The sequence below is a fragment of the Nycticebus coucang genome, chromosome 12, assembly GCF_027406575.1.
Source record: "Nycticebus coucang isolate mNycCou1 chromosome 12, mNycCou1.pri, whole genome shotgun sequence".
NCBI lineage: Eukaryota > Metazoa > Chordata > Mammalia > Primates > Lorisidae > Nycticebus > Nycticebus coucang.
This window is the reverse complement of record NC_069791.1, coordinates 82,562,144-82,581,590: the sequence shown is the minus strand read 5'-3', so window position 1 is coordinate 82,581,590 and position 19,447 is coordinate 82,562,144. Positions and strand designations below refer to the sequence as shown.

At 41.8% G+C, this 19,447-nt stretch overlaps 1 protein-coding gene across 4 annotated transcripts in view; it reads right to left on the bottom strand.

The window, feature by feature from the left end:
• Nucleotides 1-12,028, bottom strand: part of TMEM219 (transmembrane protein 219) — a 46,002-nt gene extending 33,974 nt beyond the window's left edge. Inside the window, exon 1 of one of the 4 annotated variants that reach the window (XR_008373221.1) lies at nucleotides 11,647-12,028. Coding sequence is in view for 2 of the 4 variants with exons in the window: in XM_053555154.1 (XP_053411129.1) it covers nucleotides 11,647-11,759 (113 nt within the window). In the remaining 2 variants the exon portion in view is untranslated. The remainder of the gene's footprint in view (nucleotides 1-11,646) is intronic. The other 3 variants (XM_053555154.1, XM_053555153.1, XM_053555155.1) reach the window with 3 other exon arrangements.
• Between the last annotated feature and the right edge of the window lie 7,419 nt (nucleotides 12,029-19,447).

Sequence of the window (19,447 nt, the reverse complement as noted above, 5' to 3'; positions counted from 1 at the left end):
TACCAAGGCAAGACAAAGACATCCCAAGAAAACTACAGAATAGTATCCTTTATGAATATAAATGCAAATATCCTCAAGAAGTTACTATCAAATCAAATCCAGGAGCATTGTAAAAGGATCATAAACCTTGACCAACTGGGATTTATCCCAGGGACACAAATGGTTCAAAATACAAAAGTCAATGTTATAAACCATATTCACAGAATAAAAATAAACACATGATTATTTCAGTTGATGCAGAAAAGCTTTTGGCAAAACCAATACTCTTTCATGATAAAAACACTCAATAAACTAGGATTAGAAGAGAACCCTCAAAATGACAAAAGGTGTACACAAATAATTCACAGTTAACCTCACATTCAATAGGAAAAGACTAAAAGCTTTCCCCTCAGATCAAGAACAAGACACAGATACTTGTTCTGACCGTTTCTATTCAACATAGTACTAGACGTTCTAGCTGGAGGAATTAGGCAGCAAGAAGAATTAAAAGACTTCCAAGTGTGATAACCTGGGCAAGAGTTATAGACCATATCTCTGCAAAAAGTAGAAAAAAAATTAGCCAGATATGGTGGTACATGCCTATAGTCCCAGCTACTCTGGAGTCAGAGGAAGGAGGATCACTTGGTCCCAGGAGTTTGAGGTTGCAGTGAGCTATGACTTTAGCCCACATAGCGTGACACCCTGACTCAAAAAAAAAAAAAAGCTTCCAAGTTTGAAAAAAAAAAAAAAAAGGAAAATTATTTCTTTTCACAGATGACATGGTTATATGTAAAAAACATAAGGAATCCACACATTTCAGAATGAGCAAAGTTTGAGGATATAAAATCAACCCACAAATCAGTTGTATTTCTATACAGTTTCAAGAAACAATCTAAAAAAGAAATTTAAAAAATAATTCCATTTGTGATAGCATCAAAAGAAAGCAAGAGGAAATTTAATGAATGAGGCCAAAGACTTACATATAGAAAACTACCAAAACACTGCTGAAAGAAATTAAAAAATACCTAAAAGAGGGAAAACATCCCATAGTCATGGATTGAAAGATTTAATATGGTTAAGATGGCAATGCTACTTAAAGCAATCTGTAGATCAAATGCAAATTCGTATCAACTCGTGTCAAATTCATATAAAATACCAATGGTGGTATTTATTATTTATTTATTTATTTTTGAGACAGAGTCTCACTTTGTTGACTGTGATAGAGTGCCATGGTGTCATAGCTCACAGCAACCTCAGACTCCAGGGCTGAAGTGATTCTCTTGCTTCAGCCTCCTCAGTAGCTGTGATTGCAGGTGCCCCCCACAATGCCCAGCTATTTTTTTTTTTAGAGGCAAGGTCTCACTCTAACTCAGGCTGTTCTCGAACTCCTGAGCTTAGTCAATCTGCCCACCTCAGCCTCCCAGAGTGCTAGGATTACAGGCATGAGCCACTGTACCCCGGCTCAATGGTGGTTTTTATTTTTATTTTTTATTGTTGGGGATTCATTGAGGGTACAATAAGCCAGGTTACACTGACAATGGTGGTTTTTAAGTAAATAGAAAAACTCATCCTAAAATTAATATAGAAGCTCAAGCAATCCTGAATAGCCAAAACAATCTTAAAAGGGAAAGAACAAAGTTGAAGGATTCACTCTCCTGATCTCAAAACTTACTATAAAGTTATTGTAATCAAAAAGGTGTGGTGCCAACATAAGAATAGACAGATAAAGCAATGAAGTAAAATATAAAACCCAAAGATAAACCTTCACATATATGATTAAGTGACTTTCAACAAGGGTGTCAAGATCATTCAATGGGTAAAAGATCAATCTTTCCAAGAAGTGGTAGGAGGAAAACATGAAAAATAACGAGGTTAGACCCTTACTCTACACCATACACAAAACTTAAATCATATACAAAAAAATAACTCAAACTAGATCAAAGATCTAAACTAAAGTACCAGAACTATAAAATTCTTAGAAGAAAACATGGTCAAATCTTCATAATGTATTTGGCAATGATTTCTTCTATGTGACACAAAAAGCATAGGCAATAGGGCAGCACCTGTGGCTCAGTAAGTAGGACACTGGCCCCATATACCGAGGGTGGCGGGTTCAGACCCAGCCAAGGCCAAACCGCAACAACAAAAAAATAGCCAGGCGTTGTGGCAGGCACCTGTAGTCCCAGCTACTCAGGAGGCTGAGGCAAGAGAAGCGCTGAAGCTCAGGAGTTGGAGGTTGCTGTGAGCTGTGATGCCATGGCACTCTATCCAGGGTGACATAGTGAGATTCTGTCTCAAAAAAAAAAAAAAGTGCTAAAAGAAAAAAAATTGTAAATCCTACATCTGATAAGGTATTTGTACTTAGAACATTTAAGTAACTCTTAGAAGTCAATGATAAAAAGACAAATAGCCCAATGTAAAAATGAGTAAAGCTTCTAAATATGCATTTCTCTGAAAAAGATATACAAATGGCAAATAATCACATGAAAAAAATACTCAACATCATTAGTCATTAGGGAAATGCAATTCAAAAACACAATTAGATAATATTTTAGACTCACTAGGATGGCCATAATATTAATAATTTCTTTCTTTTCTTTTCTTTTTTACACTCAGTCACCCAGACTGGAGTGCAGTGGCGCACTCAGAGTTCACTGCAGCCTCCAAAACCTGGGCTCAGGTGATTCTCCTGCCTTAGGCTCCCAAGAAGCTAGGACTACCAGTGTACACTACAAAATCTGGCTAATTTTTAAAATTTTTTTTGTAGAGGGGGGTTGTTAAGGCTGGTTTTGAACTTCTGGCCTCAAGCAATCCTTCTCCCACAGCCTCCTAAAATTTTGGGATTATAGGCAAGAGGCACTACACCTGACTAATAATTTCTTTAGAAAAGGAAGATAGAGCTTGGCGCCAGTAGCACAGTGGTTATGGCGCTGGTTAACAGCACCAGCCACATGCACCAAGGCTGGGGTTTTTCAGACCTTTTTGTTGGTTTTATTTGTTTTGAGGCCCCTTTTGGGGATATAAGTCATGAGATCAAGAGGAAGTAGGAGACCTGGTTTGAATCTGAAGCTCGTTCAGGCTTCCCAGGGAATGAGGGGACTAGGCCAGCCTCAGGCCAGTGGTTGGGAGGTTCAGGGAATTCCCTTTGTTCTTTGTGCCACAGGAGATGAGATGAATTCAGAAAGAGGTCACACGGTTATCTTAGCCAAAGATGGGATGACCCACAAAAAAACTCTGTACTTCTGCTCAGAAGCAGGATATTGGCACTTTGAGATGGGAGTCTGCCAACCTTTTCACTTGCTGGTAAATTAATAACTTCTCTTTCCTTCTCAAAAAAAAAAATGTAGAGAAGAAATATAACATTCTTTTTTTCTTAAAAATTTTTGTGCTCAAAAAATGTTAGGACCTGGCTCAGCGCCTATAGCTCAAGCGGCTAAGGCGCCAGTCACATACACCAGAGCTGGTGGGTTCGAATCCAGCCCAGGCCTGACAAACAACAATGACAACTACAACCAAAAAATAGCCGGTCATTGTGGTGGGCACCTGTAATCCAGTCCTAGCTACTTGGGAGGCCAAGGCAACAGAATCGCTTAAGTCCAGGAGTTGGAGGTTGCTGTGAGCTGTGATGCAAGGGCACTCTACCCAGGGCGACGGCTTGAGGTTCTGTCTCAAAAAAAAAAAAAAAAATGTTAGGACCTATTTATGTCATATGTGTTTTTTTCCCCAATATCAGAATGGAAGCTTGTTATGTATAGAGCTTCTGGTACTAAAAAGAAAAAAAAAAAATGAAAGAATGATCTCAACTAAAAAAAAAAAGAAAGAAAGAAAGAAAATTCTGGCACATGCTATGCCATTGACTAACCTCAAAGACATTATTTTGAGTGAAATATACCAGTCACAGAAGGACAAATTCTGTATGATTCCCCTTATATGAGCTAACTAACTACAGTAGTAAAATCCATACAGTCAGGAAGTAAAATGGTGGTTGCCAGGGGTTGGGGAGAGGAGGAATGGAAATTTATGTTTAATAGGTATAGAGTTTCAGTTTGAGAAGATGAAAAAATGTTCTGGAGATGTACATTAGTTATTGTTGTACAACTATGTAAATGTACTTATTGTTGCTGGACTGTACATTTAAAATGGTTAATTTTATGCTATGTATATTTTACTACAATGAAAAGAATGGAGACAAGAAAAAAGAATGCAATACATGGTGCAACTTGAATGAACCTTGTAAACATGCTAAGTGAAAGAAATGAGACATAAATGGTCACATACTGTGGATTCCATTCATACAAAATGTCTAGAATAGGTAAATCTGCAGAGACAGAAAGTAAATTAGTGACTATCAGGGGCTGGGTGGTGGGGGAATAGGGACTAATTGCTTAATGAATTTGGTAGTTCCTTTGGGATGATGAAATGCTTTGGAACTAGATAGAAGCAATTATTGTACCACCTTGTGAATGTATTTAATGCCATTGAATTCTGTGCTGCAAAATGGTAAGTTCTTTTTTTTTTTTTTTTTTTTTTTGAGACAGAGTCTCAAGCTGTCGCCCTGGTAGAGTGCCGTTGTGTCACAGCAACCTCAAACCCTTCAGCTTAAGCAATTCTCTTGCCTCAGCCTCCCAAGTAGCTGGGACTACAGGTGCCCACCACAACGCTCAACTATTTTTTGGTTGTAGATGTCATTGTTGTTTGGCAGGCCCAGGCTGGATTGGAACCCGCCAGCTCCGGTGTACGTGGCTAGTGCCCTAGCTGCTGAGCTACAGGCACCGAGCCTAAATGGTAAATTCTATGATGTATGTATTTCACTATGATTTCTTTAAAAACTGAGCTTATTACTTTTTCTTTATATGCATTCCTCTTACTGTATTTCCATCACAGTCTTCAGGCAAGAAACCTTAGAGTCAGCCTGGACTCCATGCTCCACCCTCATCCCACACATTCCATCCATCATCAAATTTGTCTTACGCATCCTTCCCCTCCTTTCCATTCCTTCTACCATTCCTTCCTTCAGGCTCTCATTGTCTCACTACCACAGTTGTCTCCTAACCCCTTCACTGCTTCCAGTTTCTCCATCCTTCAATGCCATACTTCATGTTGCCTACTGAGTTGGTTTTCTTTTTGGAAATTCTTTTTTTTTTTTTTTGGTTTTTGGCCGGGGCTAGGTTTGAACCTGCCACCTCTGGCATATGGGGCCAGCACCCTACTCCTTGAGACACAGGTGCCAAATGTTTTTTTTGTGTGTGTGTGTGGTTTTTGGCTGAGGCTGGGTTTGAACCCACTACCTCCAGCATATGGGACTGGCGCCCTATCCCTTTGAGCCACAGGCACCGCCCTCTGAGTTGGTTTTCTAAAAGAGCAACTTTAATGGTCAGCTTTGCCTAAAGACCTCTGCTAACTCCAGGAGAAACTTTCATTTTTTGGTAATGGTAAGATCCTTCACAACATGGCCTCAACCCTCATGTCCAGCATCATCTCCCATTTTTCACTCCAGTCACATGAATGTTTCATAATCCTATTCCATTCCTCCATATTTTTGGCTAGCACTGTACTTTCTTCAAGGAACACTCTTCCTTCCTTCTGTCTTGTATGCATTTTTCTTCCAATACCAACTCCAAGGTCTTACAGCCTCTGTAATGCTTTTCCACACCCTCAGGATTGAGACTCTACTCCCATCATGTCTGTGCAAGACTCCACCCATCACCTCACACAGCACCCTGCAAGTTAAACTCTTTTTTTTTTTTCCCACAGTTTTTGGCCGGGGCTGGGTTTGAACCCACCACCTCCAGCATATGGGGCCAGCTCCCTACTCTGTTGAGCCACAGGTGCTGCCCTCTTTTTTTTTTTTTTTTTTTGACAGAGTCTCACTTTGGCATCCTTGGTAGAGTGCCGTGGAGTCATAGCTCACAGAAACCTCAAACTCTTGGGCTCAAGTGATTCTCTCTCCTCAGCCTCCCAAGTAGCTGAAACTACAAGAGGCTGCCACAATGCCTGGCTATTTTTAGAGATGGGGATTTTGGTCTTGCTCAGGCTGGTCTTGAACTTCTAACCTCAAAGGATCCACCTGCCTTGGCCTCCCAGAGTGCTAGGATTACAGGCATGAGCCACCGCGCCCAGTCCTACAAGTTAACTCTTGTGGAAGGTCCGTTGCCTTTACATTGTGATTTCCTGAAAGTCAAAGACTGGGTCACATCCTCCTCATTGCTAGAACCTCAACACCCACTACAGCACCTGACCCATGGTAGTCTCAAAATGTTGGTGAGTACCCTCCCTTATTCCCCTCCCACTCTCTTCAAATCTTTTATACCATCTTAGCAACTTCCTTCTAAACTGCCAGCAGATGACCTCACCAGAGAAAAGACCATCATCCATGAAATCCTTTAACTTCCCACCCTTGCTGGCTGCCCACTCTGCATCCCATGTCCACACTTCCCTGCATACCGGCCCGATGTTTTCCTCTTGCGGCTGTTCCCAGAGGAAGATGTGTGCCTCTTCCAGCCCCAGGCCATACCTTCACTGTGTTCCAGACACCCTTGTGTCTCCTCAATCATTCTCTCTGCTTTCCCACCCTTACTCATTTAACAAACAATTCTATGTCCCTGCATGCTGGGGTTAAAATGGGAAATGGGTTAGACAATGTTCCAGACTTTGTAAAGCCTTCATTGTAGTGAGACAGATAGACATTTAACAAGTAATTTTGAAATGGACAGGAAGGAAATGAATGTGAGGATATAGGGAGTAAAAGATCACTTTAAATAGACCAGCGAAGGTTTCTTTTGTGGAGGTGACATTTGAGCTGATGCCTATTTGTTGTGTGTAAGTTTGGGAGACAAGGGTTCCAGATAGAGGGAACAGCAGTACAAAGACGCAAATGGGAGGATTGGCTTGTAAGGGGCCAGAGTGGCTGGAACATGAGTGGGGGACAATGGTGTGAGAGGAGGCTGGAGAGGTACTCTGGGCGGAAGCTTTACAAACAAACAGTGGTAAAGGGATTGGAGTTTATTATAAAGAGAGTGGGAAGCCAATGGAGACTTTTAAGGAGGAAAATGACATGATAAGACATGCAGTTTTTTTTTTTTTTTTTTGTAGAGACAGAGTCTCACTTTATGGCCCTCGGTAGAGTGCCGTGGCATCACACAGCTCACAGCAACCTCCAACTCCTGGGCTTAAGCGATTCTCTTGCCTCAGCCTCCCGAGTAGCTGGGACTACAGGTGCTTGCCACAACGCCCGGCTATTTTTTTTTTGGTTGCAGTTCAGCCAGGGCTGGGTTTGAACCCGCCACCCTCGGTATATGGGGCTGGCGCCTTACCGACTGAGCCACAGGCGCCGCCCCAAGACATGCAGTTTTAAAGGATCATTCTGGCTACTAGATGGATTTAGATGGAAAATAGGATGAAGGGGGGGAAAGTGGGAGAGGAGCCAGTTAGGAATGAATTAGGAACAATTCCCAGAATGTAGGGAGACATGAAGAGCTAGGGCCAGGTTATCCCAGTGGAGTTGAAGATAAGCAGATGTACTGAAGATTCATTGTTGAGGCTGGGCCAAGGGGACTTGGAGATGGAAGGAAAGGGAGAAACAAGGACTCCTCCATATTGCTTCCATTTCCTCTGCTGAAATGCACTTGCACCCATGTTTAACTATTCCCTGAATTATGCTAGGGGATCCAAAATCACAAGCCATTTGGCTGATTCATCTTACTTCCAACTGCCTGGACAGCTTCACAGGTACCTTCAGTCAGATGTCTGAAACAAGACTCGCAATGCACGTTATATCTTCAGTGCTCCTGCTCTGCATCCAGTGTTCCTGTCTTGGACACCGCCACCATCTGTACTCTCGCGCAGGCTGGTAAACAAGGAATCACCCTTGTCTCTCCTGAACCCTCAGTCCCTCCTATCTCATCAGTCACTGAAATTTTTCTGCTGTACAGATTATTTCTCAAATATACTCTTTCCTCTCCTTTTCACCACCATTGTCTTTGTGTGGGTCCTCAACATTTTTCTTGCTGGGATGGTGGAAACCCCTTCAGACTTGTTTCCCTTAATTCCTTTTCCCAGAGGCGGAATGATCATTCTAAAATATGAGTTTGATTATTCATCTGCCTCTGATTTTAACGTAAAGTTGGTTTCCTGGTTTGCTCCGTAAGGCCATTGGCAGTCCTGTCCCTGCTCACGTCTGCAGCATCACCTACCACTGCTCCCACCTCCTTCTATTTTAAGGTCCAGTGAAAGCTGAGCATATATGGTTCCCATACATAAGTTGCTGTTTCAAATATTCATGCTTATGTGGAAGCTGTTTCTTTTGCACCACCCTTCTCTGCCTAACAAACCCCTACTCCTCATCGCAGGATGAATTTATATTTCTAGTCTCAAATACCAGACTCATGTATTTCACTACCTATTTGACATCTCCACTTGGATGTCTAATACGTCTCTGAAACTTAACATATCCAAAACTGAATTCTTTACATTTGTCCCTGAAACTTCCTCTACCTTCAGCCTTCCTATCTCAATTGATGGTAATTCCATTTTCTTCAGCAGCTGAAGATCATGAGATCTTCAGAGATCTTGAGATCTTGCTCAACTCCTCTCTCTTGTCTCACCCTACTTCCATTTGTATGGCTATTCCTTAAAAACATATCAAGAATAGATCACTTGGCTCGGTGCCCGTAGCTCAGTGAGTAGGGTGCCAGCCACATACAAAGAGGCTGGCGGGTTCTAACCTGGCCAGGGCCAGTTAAACAACAATGACAACTGCAACAAAAAAGTAGCCAGGAGTTGTGGCAGGTGCTTGTATTCCCAGCTACTTGGGAGGCTGAGGCAAGAAAATCGCTTAAGCCCAAGAGTTGGAGGTGCTGTGAGCTGCGATGCCACAGCACTCTACTGAGGACGACATAGTGAGACTAATGTCTTTTTTTTTGGCCAGGGCTGGGTTTGAACCCACCACCTCCGGCATATGGGACCAGCGTCCTACCCCTTTGAGCCACAGGCGCTGCCCCAGACTAATATCTTAAAAAAAAAAAAAAAAAAGAATAGATTACTTCATGCCATCTCCATCACTGCCTGGTGGGTCAGAGCTGCTATCATCTCACCTGACATTCTGGTCTCCTGGCTTCTACCATTGCATCCACTATCATCTGTTCTAAATACAGCAGTAGAGTGAGTGATCTAGTTTTTTTTTAAAGGGAGATCCCGTTACTCTTCTGCTTAAAACCCTGCAGTAACTACTTGTTGCACTCTGAATAAAAGCCAAACTTACCTAAATGGCCTACAAGGCCTTCCCATGCTGTAGCCTCTTAGCATCTCTCTGGCCTCCTTGTTGCTCCGCAAATATGTCAGGTTCAGTCTTATCGAATCTTTGTGCTGACTGTTCTCACTACCTGGAAAATATTTCCTCAGGTATCGTTGTGGCTAACCTCCTCTCTTGATCTTCAAGTCTTTGTTCAAACAGACTTCTCAATGAGGTCTACTGTCTACCCTGCTTATAATTGCTACTCCCATCCCCCACCACCTGATCAGACACTCCTGATCTCTCTTACCCTCTCTGCTTTTTTAGTTTTCTATAGGGCCCGCCACCTTCTGACATACTATATAATCGACTTATTCATTATGTCTATCATTTATTCACTGCCTCCCTACTAAAATATGGACTTTGTGAGGACAGGAATCTTTGTTTTCTTCCCTGATGTGTCCTAGTCACCCACAGTAGTGCCTGACACATAACAGTCACTCAACACATATTTGTTAAATGAATTCTTCGAAACTTATCTCAGACTTTAGGCTCTTCACAAAGTTTTCTGCAGCTGTGAACAATCTCCACTCTCCTCATTCAGCTGAAGTTAACCCCTCCCTTCTTTGTGCTAACTCTGTACCTTGTACCAATGTTGCGCTTTCTAGATAATACTGTAATTTGCATGTCTAAATTGTGAAGGCAAGAGTCAGAACCTGTGGATTCATTCCTTGTGCTTACCCAGGGCCTGGTACATAATACATGTATGATAATTTTGATGAATAAGCTAATAAGCCACACGGAGATCAAGAGTCAAGAATACTCTGTGTTGGTGAGGGTGTGGGAAAACAGGTCCACTAGTAATGCTGATGTGAGTATAAACTGACTCGAGCTCTCTGAAGGACAAGGTGAAACTATTGAGTCAAACATAACCTCTGACTCAGAAATTCTATGTTAAGGAATTTATCTGATAAAGTTACTCATTCATGTGTTCCACTACAAAGATATTCAGTGCAGCATTGTTTATAATGGACCAGAAACAACCTAATTGTCCATCAGTGGGGCCTTAGATTATGATATAGCCATAATACAACAGCATGCAGTTGTGAAATGGGATGAGACACACCTACAGGTACACATGTGAAATAAACTCCAAGATACATCAAGTGGGAACAGCATAATGTAGGATAACATATATATTAATAGTATGGTAATATTTGTTTTTTACAAAAGGAAGGAGATCACATACATACATTCTCATATATGCATAGAATGTTTTAGAAAGGTAAGCAAGAAACCCTGAACAGTGATTACCTCTAGAGAGAAGTAGAGCATCAGGAGTCAAGAAGGGAAAACTTATTTTACACTGAACACTCTGTTATTATTTGAATCTTTTATCAAATGATCTCGTCAATAATAACTTAAAAAAATTTTGTAATAAAAGGAGGCTCAAAAGTGCTTAGAGGGAAGGGAAAGAGAAAAGAGAATCAGAGATTCAGCCCTCCATCATGCCTTAGCTGATTAATAGAAAAATGTGAGATCTTTTTTAGCACCTTCTGTGTTCTCTGTCTCTCACCAATCTGTCCTCTTTGGCCAGCCCATTCTGGGCTGCTTGGCCTGCAGCATGTGGGGACCTCATGTGTATGGGCTGGTGAGAGAGCAGATGGGACTGGAACTGGAGAAGGGGAATATGAGCCTGATCTTGCCGTGGACCACTAGACTGAATCCAAAGCAGCTTGGTTCAGGCTGTTAAGATCTAGATAGTATGTCAGAGGCAGCCAGAGATTCCTGGTAGTGACTCTATTCAAGGTGGCAATTCTAAGTAATCAGTTTCTTCTATGGCAAAAGCCCAACCTTGCACTACAAATATAGGAAGACAGTCCTAACTCCAGGGCCTGGCACTGGCCAGGAGCTTTGGGATGCCAAGGATCAGGACTGGCTTCCAGTCCTAGGGAAACCGAGGCAGAAGCCTTGGCCCACAGAGCAGAAGAAAGGGAAAGGCAGGGGTCCGGAGGGTATAGGCCCCCAGGCTCACCCGGGTGGTCAGAGGAAAGCAAAGTTCTCTGGGCTTTTCAGAGAGCAAAGTGAAGAACATACTATGTAGGAAACTTCAGGGATGCAGAAAAGGAAGTGAGTTAGTGGGAGTATAAAGCTTTTCTTGTTTCCTTCCATCTTCACAGCCCAAAGCAGCCATCATGATTTGAGGACTGGAAAGGTCCTTAAAGATACTCTAGCCAATGCCTTGGGTGATGCTCAAATTACTTCAAACTCTAAGCTCCATTCACGCACTCACAGAACCAGTAAAGCCCTTGGAGACCTGAAGACCTGCTACAAAAGGCCCTTCTGCCTCATCCTCAGGAGAAGCAGGCCTGGGAAAATTTCTCCCACAGCCTTTCTTTGCCTGGTCCGAGTCCCAGCTCTTGCAGAGAAGTCCATACCTCAGATGGCTGCGCTTTCTCCTCCTCTGGAACCCGCTTAAAGCCAGGAGGCGACACAATGCGGAGAAACCTAGGAAGTCCCCCAGGTTCCTCTGTGGCCAGGCCAGCTTCATTAAAATGAACTTTGTTCCCTGAGGACTGTTCCCTGAGATGTTATTGTGTACTTACTCATAGTTCCCATGGCTACCGGCTTGCAGTGAGAAGGGAATGGGTATACATCAGCATCTTCCTGGGAGTTAGAGGTTTGACCTCATTTATAATCAAACGTGCAACAGGCAACCTTGCAAATAGCACAGCATGAATAGAGTTCAGGGAATTCTAAATGACTTAATAGAAAAGAAAATTAAATAAAATAGTACATGTGAATATATATGTTCAATCCCCGGTTCAACTAAGGTACCTAATGCTGTTAATTGCTCATATCAGTATTAACCTTTATATCCTGAAGGGAGATCATACAGCCAAAAGGTTACAAATTAGCATCTCTCAGGTTGAATCTAACACATAAACCCATCTTGTCTGATTTCAGAGTGCTATGGTTTGAATGCATCCCCTAAAGCTCCTATGTTGGAAATTTAATTCCCAATGTAACAAGGGTTGAGAGGTGGGTCTTTTTCTTTCCTTTTTTTAGATAAAGACTTACTCTGTTGTCTGGGCTAGGGTGGAATGGTGGCATCGTAGTTCACTGCAACCTTGAACTCAAGCCATTCTTGCTTCAGCCTCCAGAATAGCTGGGAATATAGGCACAAATCACCATGCCCAGCAAAATATTCTAATTTTTTTTTTTTTTTGAGACAGAGTTTCACTTTGATGCCCTTGGTAGAGTGCTGTGGCATGATAGCTCACAGCAACCTCAAACTCTTGTGCTCACGTGATTCTCTTGCTTCACACTCCCAAGAAGCTGGGACTACAGGCTCCTGCCACAACGCCCAGCTATTTTTAGAGACAGGGTCTTGCTCTTGCTCAGGGTGGTCTCGAACTTCTTACTCAGCCAGGGGGAACCTTTAAGATTGGGTCAGGTCTGCCTTCATGAATAGATTAACGCTGTTACCACAGGAGTGTGTTTGTTACAAAAGCAGGTCCAGCTCTCTCTTGCTGTCTCTCATGCTCTCTTGTGGTGTAATGTCTCACCAGATGCAGCTCCTCTATCTTGGACTTCTCACCCTCCAGAACTGTGAGCCAAATAAATGTCTATTGTTTGTGAATTACCCAGTTTGTGGTATTGTGTTGATCTCTGACAGAATAATACTTAATATGATGTATATGTTATATAAATAATCATTATACTATTTTTTTTGTTGGAAAAACTTGAGTTATTTTTATTGTTGCATTGTTTCTATTTTTTATTTTCTCCAAATGTTTTCAATCTGTGGTTAGTTGAATCCTTGAATACAGCACTTACAGATACAGAAGGCTGACTACATAGCTGCAGTATACATTTCCTCTTGGGTAATGAATTTAAATTTAAATTGGTTGTTATTTCTGCTGGGGTTAGAGATTCCAGTTTTGGATCAGCTTGTCTAATAGTATTTCTCTACTCTGGGAAGTATATCCCGTATAGTATGTGTGAAAAGAGATTCATTCATCCCTCCTGGGAGTTTTCATGAGGAGCCTGTTCTTATCTCAGTCTAGAGGTTTCTTGGTATTATTCTCAGGTAAACATGACTCCAGAAGTAGTAGATTAAAATATCTGAAAAGGGGGCAGTGCCTGTGGCTCGGTGAATAGGGTACCCGCCCCATATACTGAGGGTAGCAGGTTCGAACCCAGCCCTGGCCAAACCACAACAAAAAATAGCGTGGCATTGTGGCGGGCACCTGTAGTCCCAGCTACTTGGGAGGCTGAGGCAAGAGAATTGCTTAAGACCAGGAGTTGGGGCGGCGCCTGTGGCTCAGCGGGTAGGGCGCCGGTCCCATATGCCGGAGGTGGCGGGTTCAAACCCAGCCCCCGGCCAAAAAAAAAGAAAAAAAAAAAAAAAAAAAGACCAGGAGTTGGAGGTTGCTGTGAGCTGTGATGCTACAGCACTCTACCAAGGGTGATAAAGAAAAAAAATACCTGAAAAGAGCCAGTTACAGTGGATCATGCCTGTAAGCCCAGCACTCTGGGAGGCTGAGGTGGGAGGATTACTTGAGCTCAAGAGCTGGGGACCAGCCTAAGCAAGAATGAGACTCTCTCTCTACTAACAATAGAAAAATCAGCCAGGCATTGTGGTGGGCACCTGTAGTCCCAGCTACTTAGGAGGCAGAGGCAGGAGGATCACTTGAGCCCAGGAGTTTGAGGTTGCTCTGAGCTAGGCTGAGGTGATGGCACGCTAGCCTGGGTGATGGAGCAAGACTCTAAACCTTTTCAACCAGCAGCAAGAAGTTCAATTTTTCTTTCTGTCACTGTAACAGAAAACACAATATGAATATAACATTTATGTAGCAATAAATGTGCCATCTTTTTTAACATTAAAATAAAATATCTGAAAGGCTCTACTAATTACCCCAAATACACAGTCAAGTTGTGTGCAGATAGCAGGTGAAAGCCTGAAAGGGGAGTCTATCATTCATGATAATAGGAACAGCAAATTTTCTTACTAGTTCCTGCAAAGTAGGTTGGAAAATCTCTGAAAAGAACAAACTCTTATATAGCAAGGGTAGGTGTAACATTAGTTTCCCTATTCGATATTAGCTGTGACCAATATGGGTATAATAACCTCAGAAGAAACATTTTGTTCAGCTCCAATTTTTATAAGACCAAGTTTGTAATTAATTATATAAGGAAAACGTAAGCCCAGAAAAGACCTGTACCTTCTGAAGCATTTAAAGCTATTACATTTTTGTCAGTAGGATTAGACAGGGGACAACAGATCAGTTATCAGTTAAATTCAGAGACGAAGCTAAGGTCTGAAAAATATGCACCCGTGCCTTTTTTTTTTTGGTAGAGACAGTCTCACTTTACTGCCCTCGGTAGAGTGCCATGACGGCTCACAGCAACCTCCAGCTCTTGGGCTTACAGGATTCTCTTGCCTCAGCCTCTGGAACAGCTGGGACTACAGGCGCCCGCAACAATGCTCGGCTATTTTTTTGTTTTGTTTGCTGTTTGGCCGGGGCCGGGTTTGAACCCACTACCCTCCATATATGGGGCCCGCGCCCTACTCACTAAGCCACAGAAAAGCCATGGAAATTCGAAGATCATATGAAGAAAGCTTTAGTTAAAGAAGGTATTAAAGGCAACATAGGCAATATGAATAAGAGAACAAAAGGTATGCCAAAGAGTACTGAAGAACTAAAACAACAAACAAAAAAGAGTACTGAAGAACCAAATAACTTTGATCTGTTGTCTTCTGCAGGAGAGAATGAGGCATGTCTTTTCAGTTGGAAAACATGAATCCAAGGATAAACAACTTGGAGTTTTATTATCATGTCAGTTACCTGTGAGGATTCTTTTCCTAGCAGTTGAAGAGCAGTTTTTTTTTTTTTCCCTGATCTTTTCTGCAAGACAAAATCTCCAGGTCTCAGATCACACAGAGTTTAGACAAGCATTTTGGAAATGCAGGTTGTACTTACTGATGATAAATCTAGAGATTTTATGTAAGTCCCTTGCAATAAAGGGCCATATAAGTTTCATTCGTTTTTTTGTTTTTTTTTTGTAGAGACAGAGTCTCACTGTACCGCCCTCGGTAGAGTGCCATGACGTCACAGGACTCACAGCAACCTCTAGCTCTTGGGCTTACGCGATTCTCTTGCCTCACCCTCCCGAGTAGCTGGGACTATAAGCGCATGCCACAACGCCCGGCTATTTTTCGGTTGCAGTTTGGCCGGGGCTGGGTTTGAACCCGCCACCCTCGGTATATGGGGCCAGCGCCCTACTCACTGAGCCACAAGCGCCGCCCCGTTTGTTTGTTTTTTTGAGACAGAGTCTCACTTTGTTGCCTCCAGTAGAGTGCTATAACATCATAGCTCACAGCAATCTCAGACTCTGGGGCTCAAGCCATTCTCTTGCCTCAGCCTCCTGAGTAGCGGGGACTACAGCGGCCAAAACACTGGCTATTTTTAGAGGCACGGTTTTGCTCTAGCTCAGGCTGGTCTAGAACTTGTGAGTTTAGGCAATCAGAATGCTGGGATTACAGTCTCCCAGAGTGCTGGGATTACAGGCATGACCCACCGCACCTGGCCACTGACCATGTAAGTTTATAATAGGGTTGATTTAGGAATGGAAGTAATTCTCCAATACATGGGGCAGTCTGTTATTAACTCAAAGGATATAACTTGTAGGTTATATCCTTTGATATAGGATAGGTTCTGAGGGGAATTGATCTTATTGCCATCAAGGCTCAGGACAAATTTTGGGGTTTCTGAGAGCTTTGGTAATCATGAGTTTTCCAATTTCTTTAGTTCCTGATGATTTTGGATCAGGAACTATTTAATTTTATTTTTCTGGTATCAAACTCATGAGCTCAGGCAATCCACCCACCTCAGTCTCCAGGAGAGCTAGGATTATAGGCATGAGCCACCATACCCAGCCTGTGTCTTCGGATCTAAAAACGAATGTCTTGGCCAGCCCACAGCACTCTACCAAGGGCGAAGAAGTAAGACTCTGTCTCAAAAAAAAAAAAAAAAAAAGAATGACACAGAGACAATGAAGGATGAAAAAAGATACTCTTGGTGGCACCTATGGCTCAGTGGGTAGGGCACCAGTCCCATATACCGAGGGTGATGGGTTCAAACCTGGCCCTGGCCAAACTGCAACAAAAATATAGCCGGGTGTTGTGGCGGGCACCTGTAGTCCCAGCTACTTGGGAGGCTGAGCCAAGAGAATCGCCTAAACCCAGGAGTTGGAGGTTGCTGTGAGCTGTGTGACACCATGGCACTCTACCGAGGGTGATAAAGTGAGACTCTGTCTCTACAAAAAAAAAAAAAAAAAGATACTCCATGTAAACAGTAACCAATAAACCAGGCATGGCTATACTAATATCAGACAAAATGGACTTTTTAAAAATTATAAAAGAAAAAGAAGCATATTATATATTAATAAAAGGTTAAACACAGCAAGATGATATAAAAATTAAAGTATGATATACCTAATAGCAGACCATAAAAATATATAATGCAATGAATATACTAATTACCTTGATCACTATACATTGTATATACCAAAGCATCACTACATAACCCATAAATATATATAATTATTATCTGTCAATTAAAAAATAAACTTAAAAAATTCTCCTAACAGAAAAAATATGAAGCAAAAGTTGACAGAATTGAAGGGAGTTCTACAATAATTATTGGAGATTTCAAAACCCCAATCTAAATAATGGATAGAACAGCCAGATAGAAGATAAGTAAGGAAACAGAAGACTTAATATAATAAACCAACTGTCTCTAATAGACATATACAGAGCACTACTCAGCAACACCATACAGAATCTTTTCAAGTGCACACGGGATATTTTTCTAAGATAAATCATGTATTAGGCTACAAATTAAGTCTCAAAGATTTATAAAGATAGATATTATACAAAGTATCTTCTCCAACCTCAAGGGGATAAAGATGGAAATTTACATGTAAAAATGGTAAATTCACAAATTTGTGTAAATTAAACACACTCTTAAATAATCAACATATCAAAGAAGACATCACAAAGGAAATTAGAAAATACCTAGAAACAAACTGAAACAAAACCACAACATATTAAAGCTTATAGAATGCAGGGCAGCGCCTGTGGCTCAAAGGAGTAGGGTGCAGGCCCCGTATACTGGAGATGGTGGGTTCAAACCCGACCTGGCCAAAAACTGCGGGGAAAAAAAAAAAACACCTTATAGAATGTAGTAAAAGCAGTGCTAAAGAGGAAATATATTGCTATAAATGCTTATATGAAAAAACAAGAAAGATGCTCAGCACCCATAGCACCCATAGCTATGGTTACAGCGCCAGCCACATACACCAAGGCTGGCGGGTTCAAACCTGGCCTGGGTCTGCTAAAACAACAATAACAACTGCAATAAAAAATAGCCAAGCATTGGTGGTGGGCACCTGTAGTCCCAGCTACTTGGGAGGCTGAGGCAAGAGAATTGATTAAGTCCAAGAGTTTGAAGTTGCTGTGAGCTGTGATGCTACAGCACTCTACTGAGGGTGGCAAAGTGAGACTCTGTCTCAAAAAATAAAAAAGAAGAAGAAGAAGAAAATAAACAAGTAAGATATTGAGTCCACAATCTAATGTTACAATGTAAGTAAATTGAAAAAAAAAACAAAACTAAACTAAACCTAAAGTTCACAGAAGGAAGGAAATTATAAAGATTAGAGCAGAGGGGGCAGCGCCTGTGGCTCAGTCGGTAGGGCGCCGGCTCCATATACCGAGGGTGACGGGTTCAAACCCGGCCCCGGCCAAACTGCAACCAAAAAATAGCCGGGCGTTGTGGCGGGCACCTGTAGTCCCAGCTACTTGGGAGGCTGAGGCAAGAGAATTGCTTAAGCCCTGGAGTTGGAGGTTGCTGTGAGCTGTGTGAGGCCACGGCACTCTACCAAGGGCCATAAAGTGAGACTCTGTCTCTACAAAAAAAAAAAAAAAAAGATTAGAGCAGAGATAAATGAAATAAAGGAAAACAAAAGAGAAAGTCAGGGAAACCATAAGTTGTTTCTTTGAAAAGATCAACAAATTTGATGAACATTTAGCTATATGTACTAAGAAAAAAGAGATGACTCGATTTACTAAAATTGGAAATGAAACTGGCAATATTACTACTAATATTACTACTCTACAGAAATAAAAAGGATTAAAAGAGAGTACTATACAGAATTGGGCATGGTAGTGAGTGCCTGTGGTCCCAACTACTCAGGAGGTTGAAGCAGAAGAATCCAAAGAGGACAGGAGTTTAAGGCTGTAGTGAACTATGATTGTGGCAATGCAATTCAGCTTGGGTGAATTGTGCAAAGATTAAAAATATATTTATTAAAAAATATATTTTAAAAGTACTATGAGGGTGGCACCTGTGGCTCAGTGGGTTGAGCACCAGCCCCATGTACTGAGGGTGGCGGGTTTGAGCCTGGCCCCGGCCAAACTGCAACAACAACAAAAAAATAAATAAATAATAAAAGTACTATGAGCAATTTTATGCCACTAAATTGGATGACCTAGATGAAATAAACACATTTTTAGAAATGCAAAACCTACCAAGACATAATTACAGAAAAATAGAACAGAGCTGGGCATGATGGCTCATGCCTGTAATTCTAGCACTCTGGGAGGCCGTGGTGGGTGGATTGCCTGAGCTCAGGAATTCAAGATCAGTCTGAGGTAGAGAGAGACCCCATCATTAAAAATAGCTGGCTTGTGGTGGGCACATGTAACCCCAGCTATTCAGGAGGCTGAGGGAAGAAGATCACTAGAGCTCAAGAGTTTGAGGTTGCTGTGAGCTATGATGCCATAGCACTGTACTGAGGGCAACAAAGTGAGACTCAGAAAAGAAAGGAAAAAGAAAGAAGGAAGGAAGGAAGGGAAGGAAGGAAAGAAAGAAAGAAAAGAAAATCTGAATTAGGTATATAACTGCTAAAGAGATTGAGTCAGTTGTAAAAAAACTCCCAACAAAGAAAAGCCCTTAACCTGGTGGCTTTTCACTGATGATACTGCCAAAAAATGTGAAGAATTAATTAATACCAACTTTCTCAAACTTTTCCAAACAACTTAAGAGGAAGAACGCTTCCTAATGCATTATGTAAGTCCAGCATTATCCTAATACCAAAACCAAAGACACTAAAGGGAAAAAAACCCTGCAGACCAATATCCCTTATGAACACTGATGCAAAAATCCCCAACAA